Below are 12,666 nucleotides of genomic sequence, written 5' to 3' on the forward strand. Positions count from 1 at the left end.
GCCTTCTTCACATTTCTCAATCCCTTAGCGTGAGGATAACCCAGGGACGTGATGTCCCAAGTGGTTAGGGAGGATATGGGAACTGAGGGAGGTGACAAAGGAGAGATCTCTAGACAGGCAAAAGCTTCAGACCAGTTCCAGACCCCTGTTATCTTAAGGATTCTGCAAAACCATGCTCTTCCCTTTGAAATGTAATTAGGACGGGAACAAGGGGCAGGAGGCAGGCTGGAACAGAAATGCAGAGGGTGAAAGGCAGCAGTGTAAAGTGGTGGGAAGAGGACGGTCTTTAGTAATCCAACCAGAATGCCAGCCTGGTGCCTCCTCCACTCAGTAATAACACTGCTTTTTACTGAAACCTGTGTGCCAGTCACTGTCCCAAGCAATTCACCTGCCCAACAATTCAACTAATCTCACACCAGCCCCGTGAGATGTGTTATTGTCGCACTCCGAAAAACAAGGGGGGGGGTGTTAAATGCTTAAATCTGTAAAAAGTGAGTTATATTATTAACTTCAACTTTACCTAAATTATCACCCAGAATCCCCTCACAAGGTCAGAGCAACATCTCAAATTGATTATAAGCACACGTCAAAGTTTGACTTCAAAGGTGCTGGCAGGGAAGAGGTTCTTGGGCCAGTTCAAAGAGGCCACTTGCGTAGAGATGTTTTATGGAAAAGAGAATGGTTAGAGAATTGCTGGATTACAAAAGTCTCATTAAAGAATACTGGGCTAGTCAGCAGAGTGAGTGCCTGGCTTCCCAGAAGTTTAGCATCTCGTTTTGTTCCAGCAGAACATTGCTCACGTGTTCCATCAGGGATGCGAGCTCCTTCCCCACGGTTAAGTCATGGTCCACCTGAACCAACGCGTGCCTCCTGGATTATGTGGTGGGGAGGGAGCCTGGTTTCAGAGAAGAGAGTAGGCCAAGAATATGAACTCAAGTCTCGGAGCTTGCAGAAGCCTCTCCTTTCTCTGTTCTCGGGGGTCTCCCGCTGGGGAGGTCACCTGGAGGGTATGGAAGAGGTGTTCTGAATGCTCTCAGAAGCAGTGGGATCTGGGCAGCAAGCCAGCGGGACCCAGGAGGGAGGAGAGGGGGGCTCTGCTGGAGGCCAGACTGTATCAACTGTCTTTTAACTGAACCAAACTGTAGGCACCTGTTCCCCTCATCTGTGATAAATGAATTCTTACTTTTTGTATTTAGGTAAAACCTCACAGCAGTCACTGGCACACAGCTAGGCACTGCAAATTCAAGTGTGCTAATTAGTTAATTAGATTAAACAATAAACATTTTGCTAAAAGTTTCAGATGGGCCTCATGAAGGACACACGCACACCACACCACACCTTCCTGAAGGGCAGTAAGATGTCATTTAGTTCTCTTTATTATCAAGAACCTAATGGTGCAGATAGATTTTCAACTGTGCCACGTTAAAAGCACTGCAATACAACCTGGTGCACTAGCAGAATGTTATAAACGGCAAAGGCTGGCACCGAGTGTGGTCCTGTACACATAATGACAAGGGTTTGTAACTGGTGATGGGAAAGAAGGATGGACGCTAACATTTACTCACAACCTACTGCTTGCCAGGAGTTAGTCCCAGGTTGTTCTCATTTAATGTTCAGATAGGCCATGAGGTGGCTGTTACTTTTCTTTCGGCAGATGAGGAAATGGGTGGGAAGACAGCAAGTAACTTGTTTAAGGTCAAAGAAGATATACAGATGGCCAACAGGCACATGAAAAGATGTTCAACATCACTAACTATTAGGGAAATGCAAATCAAAACTACAATGAGATATCACCTCACGCCCATCAGAACGGCTATAATTAACAAGACAGGAAATAACCAGTGTTGGAGAGGATGTGGAGAAAGGGAAACCCTCATACATTGCTGGTGGGAGTGCAAACTGGTGCAGCCTCTATGGAAAACAGTATGGAGACTTCTTAAAAAACTAACAATAGAAATACCATATGATCCAGCTATCGTGCTACTGGGTATTTATCCAAAGAACATGAAAACACGAATGCATAAAGATATTTGCACCCTTATGTTCATTGCAGCATTATTCACAATAGCCAAGACTTAGAAACAACCTACGTGCCCATCAATAGATGAATGCATACAGAAGATGTGGTGTGTATGTATATATACACACACAATAGACTACTACTCAGCCATAAAAAAGATGAAATCCAGCCATTTGCAACAACGTGGATGGATCTTGAGGGTATTATGATAAGTGAAGTCAGATGGAGACAGTCAAATATTGTATGATTTTACTCAGAAGATAAAAACAATAACAACACAGACACAGAGATTAGATTGGTGGTTACCAGAGGGGCAGGGGGAGAGGCAGAAAAGGGTGACAGGGCACATGTGTACAGTGATGGATGGTAATTAACCTTTGGGTAGTGAATATGATGTAGTCTACACAGAAATCAAAATATACTCATGTACACACGAAATCTCTATAATGTTATAAACCAATGTCACCTCAATAAATAATTAAATAACCAAACAATTACTGAGTAGCCTCATTGGGGTTCACAACCCGACTGCATGAAGAAAGTGTCAAACTCCAGAGCTCCTGCTCTTTCCACTACAGCACACAGGGACACATCTATTCCAGACAGAACAACCAAAAAGAGGCACAGCAACGTTTAAAAAACATCTAAGTAGTTGTTGTAATAATATTAATTTTTGTTTAGTATTTCCTAATTATCTGTTTGATTTGCAACACTAGGATAGCTATTATCAAGGCAGAGCTATTACAGCAACTTTAAGGGAGGAATAAAGTAAATGAAGAAAATCAATATAAAAAATCTTAGCTCAAGAGGCAATTCTGAAGCTGACAAGATTTATTAAAGGCATTCTCTTTATAACATTTATTAGTGTGCATAATTTTAATAATGTTTTTCACCATTCATTCAAATACCACATAACGATTTACTTAAGAATATAAATACATGTATACAAAATTTTACAAAGACGCGAAAAGGTTTGTGACCAATGGAGCCATGAGTTTAGAAGCAGAAAGAAAAGACTCAATACTGAACATGAAGAGGAGACCTATTGGACTGAGCCCTTAGGAAGCCCTGCGAGGAGGTACGACCTTCAGGAAAAGTCCTCATCTGTCCCTCTACACTTCGCAGAACCTGACAGCAGAAGCTCCACCAGGCGGAGCACTGACTATTAAAACTGCATATAAAACTTCAGAGAGAACACAAGCTCAAATGCCAAAAGAACATGAAAGCGAGCGTGTTGCACCTCACACATTAAAGCCCCTGAAAATGCACACACGGTTCACTAACAGTGTTCGCAATGCAAGGACCAGCATTTATTCAGCATCTCTTCCTCACAGGGAAATCACCACGTGTATTCAAGGACTGCGGGCACTCGCTTCCAGCCACGCCGAATATGTGAGTGCTGTCTGCGGGCGCACAGGGCAAACGAAAGGATCGGGTTCTTAAAAGAATGATTCTCCAGAATCTGCTCTACATCACCCAGGCAGCATCGCCAAGTACCTGTACAAACCACACACACGCTTGCGGTCAGAAACGGCCTTCACACCGGGTTCACACCCACTGCATCCTACTGGCTGCGCTGTCCTCTGAGCTTTCGGCTGGGGACGCGCTGTGGAGCGCGTAGACACGCTTTGGCACACCTTTCTTCCTACACGAGTCAGGCCTGCTGCATTCCGAGTGTTCTTGTCCTTCTGCTCTAGTATTCTGATCACAAATTTCCCCGGGTTTCAACAAAGCAGGTCTTTCTTCAGATTCGAAACATGAGAGGAGGGACCTGGCTAGCAACTCCAGTTCCCTGTGGTCAGCCTGAGGGGCTCTCCTTGCAGGGCCGTCCACAGAAGCAGAGCGCAGACTGCAGTCATCACGAAAAGCCCTGGCCAGGCTGCAAAGACCTTCCACACCGTTCCTGAGGAGACGGACGTCACTGCGGCATCCTGTGCACAGAGGAGAGGAAAGTTCACACACCTCTTCATTCTCCATGAGGCGTTTATTACTGTCCTGTGACTCTGGATACCTCTTACCTCAGAGGGACCCTGTCAACCACCCCCAACAGCTGAAGACTATTCAGCTTCTCTGCTAAGGAAGCACCTGGTTTCCTAGGAGCTGATCATCTAGGCAGAGGTACTTACATACCTGAAGCGAGAATCCAATCACACAAGTTCCTATACTGGTAACCTCAGTGAGTGGCATTACTTAGGCCTTCGTTAATGATTAGACTAGAAATGAAAAGATGTCTGAGATTCCTTTAACTGTAACATTCTGATTACAAATTCCATTTGGAGTACATACCTCTCAGTGCAGAAATAATAATTTGAACAGTCTGCTCTAAGCAGTGTTTTAACTTCAAGAATTCTGGGACAAGATTAACCATCTTCTTCAAATCTTGGTATCTGGAATTTTCTTCTTGTACTTGAGTTCTGAAGCTTTTCTGTGTAAATAAAGTTAATATTTTTAAAAATACATAACAGGTTGGGGGCCAGCCCCGTGGCTTAGTGGTTAAGTGCAAGCACTCCACTACTGGCAGCCTGGGTTCAGATCCCGGGCACGCACTGATGCACCGCTTCTCCGGCCATGCTGAGGGCACGTCCCACATACAGCAACTAGAAGGATGTGCAACTACAACATACAACTATCTACTGAGGCTTTGGGGAGAAAAAAAAAAAATACATAACAGGCTACATAGCAGTAAGACTTAGTCAAAATGATTTTAATTGCCAGAATCTTATCTTAAGAAAGAGAATGAGTCTAATTTCCTCACCAGGGATTAACTCTATTTCTACAAGCAAGATTAAAATACAATATTAACAATTACTGTTTTCAAAGGAAATAGGAATTGTTAATTAATTTTATATCAAAGTCCAATCATCCTATTACATGAGAACGAAATAAAATAGTACCATTTATCATCCAATATCATAAAAGATAAATTTATTTAATCTTTAAGAGTTCAACATTATAGCTCCCATTTATTTTATTTAAATAAAAATTTTCAAGCCATAGAAATTTCTCTCCTTTTTAAGTCACTGATTATATACTTAGTTTATATTTTTTTATTTACCTGTAACATGAGAATAAAATACTTTGTCTAATTCACCTGTGTTTTAAAATCTTTGAGCATCTTGATTATTAAACACAATTTTTTAGCCTGTAATGACTATCCAAGCAAAAGCTGACAGTTACCAAACCAGGAGCAGTAAGAAACAGATAAAATACGTTACTATTAGTCCATTTCTATACCCTATCTTACCCATCACTAAAACTAATAAGTTATGACTCCCATGAGGAAGCCGCTAGAGAGCTACTTACACACTTCAACTAAACAAGCACAGCGGAGTTATCCAGCTAAGGGTAAAAACTGAAATAAAAATATCTATACTGGAAGCAAATGAAACAATAAAATACACTCAACAAAATCAAACAAAAACAAGTTAAAGCTTCTCTTACTGTTCTCCATTCAGCAAAGAGGTTTTCAAGAGACCCAATCAATCCCGCGGCGTTAGCTCTCATCTGGTCGGTGGCCTACAGAGAATGTTCAAATGTTTTATTATACAAGTAGTTATCTACAAGAATCCTAGAACTCTGTGGGACCAGACAGGGAAGAGAGTTCTAATCTAGATGTCAGATGACTGGAATTCGATTACTGGGACTGCAATTAAAAAGCTCGAGAGGGGCCAGCCCCGTGGCCCAGCGGTTAAGTGCGCACGCTCCGCTACTGGCGGCCTGGGGTTCAGATCCCAGGCGCGCACCGACGCACCGCTTCTCCAGCCATGCTGAGGCCGCATCCCACGTACAGCAAGTAGAAGGATGTGCAGCTATGACATACAACTATCTACTGGGGCTTTAGCGGAAAAAAAAAGGAGGAGGATTGGCAATAGAAGGTAGCTCAGAGCCGGTCTTCCTCAGCAAAAAGAGGAGGATTGGATTGGCATGGATGTTAGCTCAGGGCTGATCTCCCTCACAAAAAAAAAAAAAAAGAAAAAAAAGCTCAAGAACCTAAATCACGTAAGTGGAATTTCTTTCGAAATAAATTGCACATTGATTTCTACATTAAATATGGATACCTTCTGATGTTTGTTATAACAATAGCATTTGTTTATATTTAAATGTTTATAGGAATGAAATTTCCAAAACTTCCCTTGGAGGGGGTGAGGTAACTAATCTATCAAGCAAATATTATGCTCTAAGAACTCTATATATGCATCTTCCCAGTTTCATTGAGATACAACTGATGTATAACATTGTATTAGTCTAAGGTGTACGACATAATGATTTGGTATACTCTGAAATGTTCACTACGATAAGTGTAGTTAACATCATCTCACAGTTACAAAATTTTTTTTCTTGTGATGAGAACATTTAAGATCTACTCTTAGCAACTCTCAAATATATAATACAGTATTGTTAACTATAGTCACCACGCTGTACATTACATCCCCAGGATTTATTAACTTATAACTGGAAGTCTGTACCCCCTGACCCCCTTCACCCATTCCCCTCCACCCCCCAATCTGTTCTCTGTTTCCACGAGTTCGGTTTTTTAGATTCCACATAAGTGAGATCACACAGTATTTGTCTTTCTCTGTCCTACTTATCTGCTCACATATGCTTTATGATTTGACTCTCAATTACAGCCCTATGCAGCATATGCCACCGTGTTCCTTTAACAAATAAGGAAGCAGATCCCGGCGCCAGCACCTAAGACTCTCAGGTCTAAATCCTAAGCCTTTGCTTTTGTACTGCTCGATGCTGCTCTCTACGGGGCATTCTCTTATTTTCTGCCAGGGCATTCTGCTTAAGGACTGAACTGGCTTTACCCACAGGGCTCTTCCCCAAGTTGAACTCCAACTTTTTCCCCACGGAGTAAAGAAAAGAAAAAAGAACATCCAAATTCCTTTTCTTCCCCTGATTCCAGCTTTAAAATCATAACTCCAATGCCTTACTTTGATCCTATTTCTATTTCTTTGGTTATTCCCTTTTCCTTCTGTAGGCTCTCATGAGTGTTAACGTAACAAGAATATGACAAGTCAAAACCCCACCATGAGTAACACAGTACAGCTAAGGCACATCGTAGAGAGAAACGAGAGGAAGTTGGGCAGAGGTCCGCATGAAGATGCAGATAATAGAAGTCTGTGCTGGACAGGCCTGACCCGTTGCTGTTTATGTCCTCAGAACAACAGGAAAGCTACCATCTGACCCTGCTTTCTGCTTACTGAGCACATTCACATACACAATTTCATCTCCAGTTTTCATTAACTTATTCTATACCCTTTTGCACTTATTGCCACAGAAATTCTACTTTGCAGACAGTGATGAAGTGTTTTAGTGATAAATGGTGCTGCTGCCGGGCAAAACCGAGCCTCAGATGCCAGCAGAGGGGACACAAGCTCCACCAGTCCACCACGCCCTTTCCCCAAAGTGGCACTAGGAACCGAAGTCAGCCTCATGTCTGCTGGAACATGCTTAGACCCACAGATCTTGAGTTAGTGGCAACATGAACTCCTTTTGAATGCATTTTTATTTTAAAAACAAAACCAAACTACAAAGTGAGAGAGGCAGACGTACATAGAGAACAAGACAGGAGCAAGCTGAGGGGCCTCAGACTTGCCAGGCACGAGGTTCAGCGTTTTCCTATACATCGTTCTATAGCTCATGATCCCCAGAACAATTTTACGGTCCCCCTGACTTTTCAAATGGAGCACGTGAGGCTCAGGCAAGTGGCTCTGGCTACGCAGGAGGGAGGAGAGAACCTAACGTTCAGTGTCTCTCCCCAGAGATTGAGCAGAGAGAGGTCTACACAGCCCTGTCATCAGAGGAAGTGGATGCAGACCACTCCGGCTTACATGGAGAGTTTCCCCTCAGCCAAGGGAGCGAGAAGGACATTAATGCAAAGGTTTTCCCAAAAGGAAAGAAAAATCTAACTTACTCCATGCCTTCCTGGAAACAGCTACCCAGAGGGGTGGAAGCTAACAGGCCTCCACATGACCCACCTTCCTAGGTCAATAAGACAGATGTAAAGGAGTATTCATCCTAGTGGGGACAGTCTCAGAACCTAAACGTCCCCACGCAGCTCCATCCCACTGACTGGCTCCAGCAAGACAAAGGGAATGGCCAGGGACGGTTTTAACAACAAGTTGTTACAACAAGATTCTAGAAGAGAAAAGTCTCTGCAATTCACTGTCGTAAGACTTGAACTTTTATCTTCCCAATCCCCACTTCACTAATAGTAACTCTCGACAAAGAACATTAGTGACCGATTTATGCAGCATGCTGAGCTACGGAGTCGAGCAAGGAGCACAGAAAACCTCAGCTCCGGCAACTAAGCGAGCTGCTCTAGCCCAGTGCAGCTCAGGGAACACCAGGAATTCCTGCCTCGCCAGGTGTGAGTTCACCTCTGTTATATGTAGAGCACCTGGTCCAGTACCTGTCACCAGGAGCTGATTCAGTAAGTAAACAGCTCAAACCTGTGACACAGGTATTAGTGTGACAGGTGCAGAAACACGGTCAGAGCACTGAGTGCCCTGATGAATGACTGCTGGAAAGTGACAGAGGCAGGTCAGAACCTGGCGCTTTCACCATCCGAACCCGGCGCTTCCTCATGGGCCACCTCTAGGACAGCATGGGTTCATGCTTGTATGCTAGTCAGCTGATGAAGCAGGGAGGAGGCACATTCTAGGAAGACACTCAAATCTTCACTGGTTCTATATCTTGATATGAAATAACCGATGTGAACGCCCTTGGCAAAATAGTCCAAGGGACTGGATCAATAAATGGTAGCTTCCATTCTTTTTTTCGTGTGTGAGGAGGATCAGCCCTGAGCTAACATCTGCCAATCCTCCTCTTTTTGCTGGGGAAGACTGGCCCTGGGCTAACATCCATGCCCATCTGCCTCCACTTTATATGGGAGGCTGCCACAGCATGGCTTGACAAGCAGTACGACGGTGCGTGCCCGGGATCCGAACCGGTGGGATGTGTGCCCGGGATCCGAATCGGCGAACCCCGGGCCGCCGCAGCAGGGTGCGCACACTTAACCGCTTGTGCCACTGGGCCAGCCCCGGTAGTTTCCATTCTTAAGTGGAAAAGCAGAGACCTAGACAAAGGTAAGGAAGAAGACAAGAGAGAGTGAACACTAGATGTCGCTGCCACACTCCATTCTGCTTGGGAGTCCATCCACAGACTGGATTCTCACTGACAAAAGCTACGCTATCTAGCAAAATATTAACAACAGAGGCGGTAGTGATGCAAGGGTAACTTGGGAAACATCACCATGACAAAAAGACACTGTCAGCCTTTTCAATAAAAAATAATTCAACACAAATTAAGATATGTAAATTCATAAAAATCTAATTCACTGAGTTAGAAAAAAATCAACTTTATAAACTATCTGGTACAATATAGAACATTCTTTTATTTATCTTACCTCATTTTGGGTACCCTGCCTTAAGACTTCGTGCTGAAGTTCTTTTGCTTTTTCTAGTCCAGAGTCTAATAGAATCTTCATTCCTAAGACCACACCATCACAAATAGCATCCATGAAATCCTCCTAGAAAACATTTTTAGGCATTAACTGGCAAACTCAAGTTTTAGATATATTTTAAGTTATCCAATAATTAAGTTATATTTTCTGCTTATTTTAAGCCTGTAATATATTCCAAGTTTATTAAGTTCAACTAAAGCTGGAATAGAAACTAACAGTCTATAAGGAAAGAAAGTGAGCAGATCTATAATCTAGTATTCCACATATAAGATGTTGTAAGGAATGTTTATCATCTCAGGCAGGAAACTGTGTGCCAGAACACGGCAACTTTCTAATATAATACTGTCTTCAATAGCATGAATAATTACAGCAAGCAAATATGAATTTTATAGAATTACAGAGTTCTTCATGTGTTGGTGGCTGAGCAAACCCTCCAGAGCAGATGGCTGTCACCAACCGAAGCTCCAAAAGGTGAGGTGAGGGTTCCAAAGGCATCAGGGACATTTAACCCACTTAGACTGAAGCAGTTCTAAATCTTATTGCTCAACTATTAAAGTATGTGCCATTTTGAAAAATAAAAACGTATCATGTTTGGTTGACACTATTATCGGAAGACTCTACTGTTCCCTCAGGTGAAGTCTCTCAGAACTAACATTGCTAACTTACCTGGACACTGGCGGCCTTACTGTAACTGTTTTCCAGAAAATGTAGCTGGCTCCCCTTAAGAACCGCTAACTGTCCCACACACTTTACAGCTTGTTGTACGATCTGCATTACTTTCTCTTGAGCCTCTTTTACCATTGATGAAATATCTGAACAGCATCCCTATAAGATAAAAATGGACCAGTATATCATACATGAGATTACAAGGGGTAAAGACAGGAAAAACAGTCTGAAGAAAATGCCTTCTGCTTTCACTGATATAGCGACTATGCTTCATCAGTCTCAGTCAGAACCAGACAACAGACGACCTACAGCTACTAACGGTAATAAAATCACTAAAACAGTCGCCACCCTCACAGGCCTCACAGACCACAGGAGACGTGAGGCAAGTACGCAGTTCACCAGACATAGACAAAAGTGACGCGTGAACACCAAAAGAACAGAACAGAACGCTGGCTCTTCTGCCTTTGAGCTTTTCCTGTCCCTATAACCACCTGACAGATGGTTAACAAAGATATTTTCTCTTATCAAGGGACAAGGAAAAGGAGAGGGAGAGGAGAGAGAAAGGAAAAGGGAAAAAAACAAAACCAAACCCCCTTCACACAAAAGGCCCCCGTGTACACCAGAACGCACACCCGAGAGGAATGGGGTGTCTCTGGAGCTTCTCTTTCTTCTGTCTCCTGCCCGTTGTGGGGACTCTTCAGAACACTGCCCTTGGGCTGCTTTCTGGAATATGTTAATTGTATCGCTACACGAGAAGGATTCTCAAAGCATGCTTAAGTAGAAAGGATAGTCACTAAATCCAGTCTGCCGGCTTCACAGGGTCCCTCCCGAGCTCAGCCGGGCCTCCCTCCACGACACCTGCTCTCTCCGTGCTCGGTTCCTTACAGGAAACATTTCTCACAGAGCTACAGGTCACAACCCCTAAGGTAAGTTCAAAGCATTCTTCCTCAAGAATGAAGAGAAGGAAAGAAACTACATACCAGTTACTCAGTCGGTACCTCCTTACAACATCAACGGCCCTGACCCTCACAGCAACCCTGCCAGATAGGCACTGCCATTTTTATTTTCCAGGGGAGGGAATGGGAGACTCAAAACATTAAGCAGTTTGCCCAAGGACATACAACTAACTTAGCATGGATTCAAACACTGGATTTCCAAATGCCAATAGTGGGTTTTGGTTTTTGTTTCCTGTCTTACCTCTAAAATCTGAAAGTCAACTAAGCGCATCTCACTCTCTTGTTTCCACCACAAACCGTCTCGCAACCAGCTTCCTTCTCTAGGCCGGAGCCTAGTCAGAACCTCAGAGTGTGGCTCGCCAGCTCTGCTCTCTGGCCAGCTCTCCCTTTCGTCCTCATGGCTCTGTGCTGTCAGAGCATCCCCTCCATTCGTCACTTCATCCACCCCTGCTTTGCAGTCCACCCTCTGTCCTATAGTCATTCCATTTCCCTGTTTCCTATATCGAAAGTGGTCCTTCATCTAACGTGAATTTGTAACTAACTCAACAAGTGCCCAACTGAGCATCCATCACATAATGAGTCCTTGTGAGAAAAGACACTCACATTCCCTCCACCTGCCACTGAAGTGTGCAGGCTTGTAAATAATATGGTATATTAAGAGGCATAATGTGGGGGCCAGCCTGGTGGCATAGCTGTTAAGTTCGCGTGTTCTGCTTTGGCGGCCCAGGGTTCGCAGATTCGGATCCCAGGCACGGACATACATACCGCTTATCAAGCCATGCTATGGTGGTGTCCCATACAAAGTAGAGGAAGGTGGGCAGGGATGTTAGCCCAGGGCCAGTCTTCCTCAGCAAAAAAAGAGGAGGATTGGCAACAGATGTGAGCTCAGGGCTGATCTTCCTCAAAAATAAATAAGTAAATAAATAAATAAAAGGCATAATGTGAAGCAGAGGGTTCTCAGAGAAGCAATAAGAGAAATGCCTGGGCCGCCCCCGTGGCTTAGCAGTTAAGTGCGCGCGCTCCGCTACTGGTGGCCCGGGTTCGGATCCCAGGCGCGCACCGACGCACCACTTCTCCAGCCATGCTGAGGCCATGTCCCACATACAGCAACTAGAAGGATGTGCAGCTATGACATACAACTATCTACTGGGGCTTTGGGGAAGAAAAGGGAGGAGGATTGGCAATAGATGTTAGCTCAGAGCCCGTCTTCCTCAGCAAAAAGAGGAGGATTAGCATGGATGTTAGCTCAGGGCTGATCTTCCTCCCAAAAAAAAAAAAAAAAACACACACACAAGCGAGAAATGCCTAACCAAGTCTTGGGGAGACCCAGGAAGACCTCCAGGGGAGAGTAACGAGCAATTAAAACTAAACATCTGATTTCAATTTGACCAGTTAGATCAGATGATCAAATAAAGGTTTCCAAATTCCAGCAAGTAAATAGCCCACTCAGAAAGCATTTGATACAACTAAACTTCTGCGACAATAACAGAATGTGGAAAGTCTTTTGGTGGGCACTGTAGCACAAGATTTGTCCACATATTCTAGAACATTTT

The 12,666-nt window shown here is 43.8% G+C and overlaps 1 protein-coding gene across 4 annotated transcripts in view; it reads right to left on the reverse strand.

The window, feature by feature from the left end:
• Positions 1 to 2,806: 2,806 nt before the first annotated feature.
• Positions 2,807 to 12,666, reverse strand: part of KIF14 (kinesin family member 14) — a 66,253-nt gene continuing 56,393 nt past the window's right edge. For 2 of the 4 annotated variants that reach the window (XM_058533758.1, XM_058533757.1), the window contains exons 26-30: positions 10,158 to 10,316; positions 9,435 to 9,557; positions 5,462 to 5,536; positions 4,307 to 4,445; positions 2,807 to 3,951 (exon numbers count right to left, since the gene is read on the reverse strand). In XM_058533758.1, the coding sequence (XP_058389741.1) occupies positions 3,569 to 3,951; positions 4,307 to 4,445; positions 5,462 to 5,536; positions 9,435 to 9,557; positions 10,158 to 10,316 (879 nt within the window). In that variant the 3' untranslated portion in view covers positions 2,807 to 3,568. Of the gene's footprint in view, positions 3,952 to 4,150; positions 4,234 to 4,306; positions 4,446 to 5,461; positions 5,537 to 9,434; positions 9,558 to 10,157; positions 10,317 to 12,666 lie in introns of all 4 variants that reach the window. The other 2 variants (XR_009217138.1, XM_058533759.1) reach the window with 2 other exon arrangements.

This window comes from Diceros bicornis, chromosome 38, assembly GCF_020826845.1.
Source record: "Diceros bicornis minor isolate mBicDic1 chromosome 38, mDicBic1.mat.cur, whole genome shotgun sequence".
Taxonomy (NCBI): Eukaryota; Metazoa; Chordata; class Mammalia; order Perissodactyla; family Rhinocerotidae; genus Diceros; species Diceros bicornis.